Source organism: Gopherus flavomarginatus, chromosome 21 (assembly GCF_025201925.1).
Source record: "Gopherus flavomarginatus isolate rGopFla2 chromosome 21, rGopFla2.mat.asm, whole genome shotgun sequence".
In the NCBI taxonomy this organism is placed as follows: Eukaryota; Metazoa; Chordata; order Testudines; family Testudinidae; genus Gopherus; species Gopherus flavomarginatus.
This window is the reverse complement of record NC_066637.1, coordinates 6762991-6770852: the sequence shown is the minus strand read 5'-3', so window position 1 is coordinate 6770852 and position 7862 is coordinate 6762991. Positions and strand designations below refer to the sequence as shown.

Here is a 7862-nt window from a genome sequence, read left to right as displayed (position 1 = left end):
ACTACCCCTGCCAATGACTGGTTGGTCCCTGCTACCATCCTGGGCAGTTTCCCATTGGCCATACATTTCCTGCCCATATTTTAAAATAGTTCTAAGGCCCATCATATTTATTACCCTGCCCTCATTCACATTTAACTGAGGGGGAGTTTCACCCCTTTCCTGTAGGTAAATAAACCCACACCTCACTCTAATCCCTGGCTCTGATGCATTTTTCTTGCCATAAACTCTACAGAACAAGGGGAGAGCTGAAGAATACCTGTCCTGGCAGTTCTCTCTCAGACCATGCTTGTGTCCATTTCAGGAAAAACAACACAATTAATTCAAAGGCTGGATGATAATCTAGTGAAGTCCAGCAGTTGTGTGTGTTGAAATAGATGTTTCTGCTAAACAAACAGACACATACAATTATTCCAGAATAAGTTGTCCACAGGGCAGTTTACACTGGTATAAAAGTGACGTGTACTAAACTCTGAAAAGCTGATCTTATTCCAGAAAGTGTCCAGAGGGGTTTATACTACCATAATAATCTCACTTTAAGTCCATACCTTAGCTATACTGTTATAACTCTACTGTATATACAAGCTCTAGAAGACAGGAATTCCACATCTCCCACTGCCTCATTGTGCCCAAGTATATTACAGGAACAATATTTCCCCCAGCTGCTGAGTGGCATAGGGGATGTGAAAGAATTTAAAACAGTTTAAACATGAGGACAGACACACTCTGGACCCTACTGAGGTGACTGGTGGAGCACAGGGAAATTATCATACTTGGATTGTTTTTTTGTTTTACTCCCACTAACTGCTGCTGTAACTAGGGTTCTTTCCCAAATTTCAGGATTAATTTAACAACATGTGATGTCAAAATAGACATCTTAAAGCTGCAGCAAACTAAAATTGCAGAACCAGCTTTATTCCATCAGTGTTATAACCAAAATGTTCTTAGGTTACTTACAGTGCTGTGAGGTTAAAGTGAACTTTCATCTACCCAGACAGAGACAAGAAAAGATCTGAGGAGGGAAAAGGAAAAAGTGTTTCTTTTTAGGGACTGGGGGGTCAGCATCAGCTTACACCTAAATCTTACTTTGAGACCCTACTGCATCAAATGTTTTGCTAAAAGTCCCTGCCTTGTATCATGTTTGAGATAGGTGGAAAATTGTAGCTCCTCTATCATCTCCAGCTCCCCATCTGTAATAGGTGGATGTTTTCCCTGCCCAAGAGGGGTGTGAATTCATTAGTGTATCTAAGCTGCTCTGATAGTGTGTCACAAACACGCATTCCTCCATGACTCCACTCTTGGGAATATCACCACAGGCCTTTACTAGGGATTAACAGAGACCCCTTCTCCCATGACATGTCACAGGGGTTCTGAGAGAATGGATCCCAAAGGAGTAACAGTTGTGGAGAGATGAGTGTTTTGTTTATAGGCTTCCTGTAGAGCTAAAGTCTTCTGCTCAGCTGTTTTCCCACAGAGACAGGCTGGCTGTTGCTCACATGGATGGTGGAGGAGGGAAGGCAGGAAGTGGCTTGCTTAGCAAAGGCGAGGATCTACACACCAGCAAACCATCCAGCCCTGCCATATTACCTAGATGCCATTCATACGGGGGGGTTGGCACAGCACACCAACATCTAAACCACCAGCATTAACTAACCATGCCAACAAACCTACTAAATTTCTAGTCATTGATAGCATCTTCCTGGAAAAGCAAGATAAACGCAAGCAAGCACTTTTTAGAAATATTTCAGGCCTTCAAAGAGCAAACAAGTGCTAATCCTCCCAACTTTGCACAATATAGGAAAATCAGATATTTAAAAGCCTTGTATTCCTATTCCTCTCACTCAGCTTTGATACTGAAAACACTTCACCATGGTGGAATTATATTCTCATAGTAAGAAATGTAGTTAAATTTCACCTCTGCTGTTATGACATTTGATTATCCTCAAAATGTGCAGGCATTACAAGAGTAGAGTAAAGTCCTGCTATTTCCTCTCATGCTCACAGAGTAGAATCTGCACAGGGGCCAATGTAGAAAGCTTATGGAAACATACCACCAGAATGAATTCAAATGCTTGGAAAGAGTGGTTTCAAACCAATTCAACATTACATTCCCTGAACAAACTGTCTTCAAAGTATTTTCTCACCATATTTCAGAGCTTAAGTAAGATTAAAAAACAAACTTACCCCTCTTAAAGGCCCAGCTTTAATAGGGAAAAACACCTGACCAGTCACACCTGAAATGTATATGTAGAGCCTATAAAAAAAAAATGAAAATATTAGTCACTGCTGGGAAAACATGATTAGCATTTCACTAATTTTAATACATTTGTAAGAAGAAAAAAATGGATTTAGTGCAAATAAACTTAGGACTCAATTTTATAATAAATTGATTTAGCTACTTTGAGGGTACAGGAACATAAAATAAAAAAATCATCTTTTTTTGTATGGACAAGTCAAACTAGGATCATACACAGTAAGCACTCCATATGGAAAAACAGACATTTGAATTAAAAGATTACGTGTTTTCTTTGCTTGTTACAGTAAGCCAAGGCAGACCTTTTGGAATGCCGTTCCACAGAAGCAAGTAGCAATATTCCCCTCCCCTGGAACATCTGGAATCACACACTTTTCAAAACCAGACCAAATTCCCATCTTAATCCAGCTTTAAATTTGTTTTACTAAAAAATATCTTTGATGTCTATAAATAATCCTGTGTTGCTGGGAATCAGACTTGTCCATGGGTGGCTATAGCTGCTGTTGCCAAGGGAACAATACAAAAGTTATGATGTGCAAAGTTTACAGTGGAGCTTGACACAATATAAAGTCACATTTTTAATCCTTTATCAGCTATTGCGCAGGTCACTGCCAAATGTTCTCCTGCTCTGCAGTCTGAGACATGTAGTACAGAGTCTGCTATTCCATACATTAACTGCCACATACGCCTAATACAGTGCAATCTTGCCAAAATCCAGCATGTTTCAGAAGCAGACAGGTAACAAGACTAAAAATCTCCCTCCCCATCCCCGTTAACTGCAAATTAGAAAATTAGGCCTAAGAAAATATTTTATACAATTTACACATTTCTATTTTCCTCCAAATCTCTCTCTCTCTCTCTCAAAATCCTGTTTCTAAGGCTCTGATCCAGCAAAGCACTTAATATGCTTAACTTTAAGCACATGAATAGTTGCACTGAAATCAATGGGACTACTCATATCATTCAAACTAAGCACGTTACTGGATTGGAGCCTAATTCTAACTGCATGAACATCCAACTTTTTATAGTATTCCTTTCTAACATCTGTTATAAATTAGAAACACATAAGAGTACAACATTCTAGGACAATTCCTATGGAAGGTAGCACTGTACATTCAGTACACCTACCTTTTCTTTTTGGGAAAAAAGGGGAGACATTAACAAGACAACCTATAGAAAATAATAGATATAAATCTTTTTGATTTATAAAATATTGCAGTTCTTGTTCTGCACCACAGCCACTGTGAATATATACATACAGTATATCAAACAGTGAAGTGGTCAATCCATCAGAAACCACTTGGGGCCATCAGTGCTCTCAAAAAAGGTCAGTAAGTATTAAGCACAGCACAACATGGCTCTCTCCAAGGCACAGAATAGGAGGGACACCTCAGAAATGCCTTTAGGGTTTCTTGCTCAAATAAGCAACTGAATTCAAACAGATGATAATCTTTACAAAAGAGCTTTTCTACCTGTGCTGACAATATGCTTTAATTTGTGTAAGCACAAATGGGGATGATGGAGAGAGAAAAATCTCTCTCAGTTTCCTCTCTAGAAGATTTAGTGCCACCACCATCCAAGTCTGGTGCAGGTGAAGAAAATGAAATCCTTCACACTGTTAAACAATTAAAAATGGATTTTAATTCTACAAATTTACAAGCAAAAAAAATTAAAAAGTAAAAAAACAAAACCAGTTCCGAGATTGTACTTCAAGTTTTCCTTTATGAATTTTTGTAATGATCCTTGGCGTTTCGGATTCATTCATTCCAGTCCCCTGAATGAAATGCAGCAGTTATATTCCACACCCAGCAAGATGACAGCTGGCTATTTCTGTGTAAAACAGAGTCTTCCTGATGCGAAGAACAAAACTGGAGCACTTTGAAATCCATTCACCAACAGCATGGTTGAAGTCAAAGCTCTGTCTTTTTTCCCTCCTCATATTAAGTTTAAAACTTGAGGCTGAAGCCAGGTCCTGCTGCCGATGCTCCTTGATTTGTGGTAGTCAGGTGAAAACCTGTATCTTTCAGATCATCATCACCCTGTGAAAATGAATATATAATTCATCTGTTTATAAGAAAGAAATGTATGTCTCACTGTTCTAACGCTACAATAAAAACAAAGTGAACATACTATGCGTAAGATACAGGAAATACCATGTTAAATTTAATGGAGTTTTATTCATGTTATTTAATCAACACTCCAGGGCTATATTTCCAAAAGGACTTTATTTTGAGTGTCTTTATCTCTGAGCATACAAAAACTATTGTGACTGCACTATCTATATTGGTAAATCAGCACATTAGCCAACTGATCAAATGAAGTTTGGGCACATCTGCCATTTGAGATTTTACACCCTCAAAATTATGGATATAGAAACTTAACGTCAGTCTGTTCACAGGTGATCAAAAGAAGCTTGAGCACAACCTATAAAATGTATCATCAAACATATACAGGATTTGGGAAGGGAGAGAAGGTAGCTCTGAATGAGGAGTCTGAAGAAGAGTATAATAAACGAGATTTTGCAGCGGATCCAAATGGCTATGACTTCTCAAGTCAAGCTTAGCAAACAGGAATGTAGGAAGCCCAGAAAGCGGAAAGGGTACAAGCCTCACTTTTCTCTAGCTTTTATGGACTATTCCCTCTGCACCTTGGTGCCTACAATCTACCAGGCATGGGACTTCAGTCTTCATCTATGATCAAAATGCCACTACGCTTGCCACATTCACTTTTTAAGAACAATGAACTTGCTAGTAAATCTAATGATTTCAAACCCAATAAGGCGATACAGTCCAGTCTATCAGTTTTCCCAACAATAGCGCCAGGGGACACAAGAAGGGACAGTAGGAGATTCTATGCTGTATTACCTCAAAATTTGGTTCTTTACCAATTTAGGAAACTTACCAATTGACTATACCCAAGTCCTCCCTCTGGAGGTCGGGGGCTTGTGCCACGCTTAACTCTTTGTTGTTCACTTTTTGCTGGCCAGGTTGGAAACATGGATGGGTCAATAGGAAGGGGAGTCTCTCGGAAATACTCATGCTTCAAACCATCTTCAGCAGTGATTCTTCTGCCTGGATAGTATGTCAAGAACCTGAAAATTATTCAAAGGGATGGAGTTTAAAAAAAAAAAAAAGGGCAGAGAAAGGGGAAAAAATATGCAGACATCCAGTTTAAGATATTCCCATTTTCTGAAAAAGAATTATTTTAAAAAGTAAATAAAAACTGGAACTTAAAATCAGCTAGTTAAATTAAATTATTTTTCAGGGGTCCAATAATATCCACACTCAGCACCACTAAAGCCAAAAATAATCCTTTTTGAAGATAAATTTGTTGAGTTGTAGAGCATCACACACCTCAGGAAAAGCATCTGGATGAATGAGAAGTCAGATATAGCTTAGAAAGGATCTAAAGTGGTTCAGTTAACACAATTTTATATGCTGCTTCACTCTTTAGTAAAGATGACTCTTATGCAATTCTGTAATGTAACCTGACCAGTCAATTTGTGGTCAACTATTTCAAGCACTTAACAGTACAAAAGGTTTGTCTATTGTGCCATATTGTCTATTGTGCAGAATATGACTGTGATACTGCAAACATTTGGAGCGAGAGAGAGAGATTAGTCTCTCTGACTTCAATAATATGGGTAAAGTTAAGCTTGTGCGGGACCATGGCCTACATACATGCAGCCTGCACTAATGATCTCTTCTAAGAGATAAACCCATATTAACCAAAGTAAGTGTCAGTTATACAATACTGCACTGACAACCATCTTTACTAGTTTCAGAGTAGCAGCCATGTTAATCTGTATCCACAAAAAGAACTGGAGTACTTGTGGCACCTTAGAGACTAAGAAATTTATTTGAGCATAAGCTTTTATGTAGCCCACGAAAGCTTATGTTCAAATAAATCTGATAGTCTCTAAGGTGCCACAAGTACATCTTTACTAGGACAGACTTTGCCTGGTCCCTTGGCAAGTTACTTAAGGGATTCAAAGTAATATTGTTATACTCAAAGAAAAATAAGCAACAGCCGATTGGCATGTTTAGTGGCTAAATTGAGAGGACTGAAAATCCTCTTTTATGAAGGATGACCAAAGACTTTCCATAGGACTTGGTACCTGAATCTGTCCTTTCCAGGTACATATGCATGGCATGAAATCTAGGAAAACTTTCTGGATGGAAAAAACCCCTCAAGCCATTGCCAGTATCTTTTAAAAAAAGAGCAGGGAGAGACAGGGAAGAGAAGATCTGGGGTCTAAAGGTAGAATTAATTATGAAGGCAACCAGAACAGCTGATTTAACAGAATTGACAAAATACAGATTTTTTCCCCCCCTAGCTTTCCACTTCCCTCAAACGAATTCTAAAATCTGTTTCCTTGTCCTTCCCATCCCCTCCAGTTTAACTGTAACATTATGACTTCACTGTTGATATCAATGACCATCAGTAAGCTGCAAGAGGGAAGACTCACAGGACAGGATAATTAAATGCAATATGAATGATCTAAACTACTACTGGGAAAACAAACATATTTTAGGACTCCACTGTGCTGGCAGAGCCGGAGGACTGGAATAATAAGAGGTGTTACATGTCAGGATTCAGGTTTACTAGGTGTAGCTATGTGAAGGCCAAGAATAGAATTTAGGGAGTTGATAATTCAAGACGTGAGATGCATCAGTCTCATCTTCCTGAGAAATTAACCCAAAAGACAGCCATGTCTAGATGCAGGACTGGAGAAATTCTCCACAATTATAAGGCTGTAATAAACGGGTTCTTCCATTATTCTAATAGAAATTTACACTTACTTGTTCATGAGATCAAAACCTGGATCAGAAAGGAGCGCCCCAAACCTCTTGCGCAAGTTGTTATAGGGATATTCTGTGAATGTCATCTTCTTTACAGCTGGCAGCTCATTGTACCCAGGCCAGATTTTCTCACTCGGGGTACCCAGGTCCTGCAAAATATTATTTCAGAAGAACATACACACCACAGTGCATCTTTCTTGTTCCTTCCCCATATATGATTTGATAAATATCAGGAGAACACGTAAAATAAAAGCACAGTCTTTAAGAACATATTGACCACATGTATATGCTGAACAACACGAAGGCTCTGTTATATCTATATCAGAGTTGGGAGGGGGTGTTTGTTTATTTGCTTACTATATCCTTCTAGAGCAGTGCTACAACAATTATCAGTGACTCCAAGAGTATCAGTTACCTTAAAAACTTTGTTAATCTGGTCAATTTCTGATTTTCCTGGAAACAGCGGTTTCTGAGTTAACAGTTCTCCAAATATACAACCTACTGACCACATGTCTATTGCAGTGGAGTATTCCTGAAAATAGATAAAATGTACAAGTTACAGGAGGAATTATTTTACGGGACACAGTTTGCCAGCCAACTCAATGATGATTTGACTCCTTAGCTTACTGTACATTATAATTATTTCACCGCATGTGAACCATGCATATTCTCAAGGAAAAGTTACTATGGATGATAAAATAATTAATTATACACATAAACACCACATACTGAAATGTGACACTCACGAAAATGTCACCCCTTTTTCCTCATCCCATGTTGAGAATCATTCTCATCACAACTAGCAGAGG

The 7862-nt window shown here is 38.5% G+C and overlaps 1 protein-coding gene across 14 annotated transcripts in view; it reads right to left on the bottom strand.

Moving 5' to 3' along the window:
• LOC127038861 (cyclin-dependent kinase 11B) overlaps positions 1-7862 on the bottom strand; it is a 35646-nt gene that overhangs the window by 3938 nt on the left and 23846 nt on the right. For 6 of the 14 annotated variants that reach the window (XM_050931916.1, XM_050931919.1, XM_050931926.1 and 3 more), the window contains 6 exons: positions 7469-7585; positions 7054-7202; positions 5153-5342; positions 2182-4290; positions 955-1009; positions 257-383 (listed from right to left, as the gene is read on the bottom strand). In XM_050931916.1, the coding sequence (XP_050787873.1) occupies positions 4198-4290; positions 5153-5342; positions 7054-7202; positions 7469-7585 (549 nt within the window). In that variant the 3' untranslated portion in view covers positions 257-383; positions 955-1009; positions 2182-4197. The remainder of the gene's footprint in view (positions 1-256; positions 384-954; positions 1010-2181; positions 4291-5152; positions 5343-7053; positions 7203-7468; positions 7586-7862) is intronic. The other 8 variants (XM_050931918.1, XM_050931920.1, XM_050931922.1 and 5 more) reach the window with 8 other exon arrangements.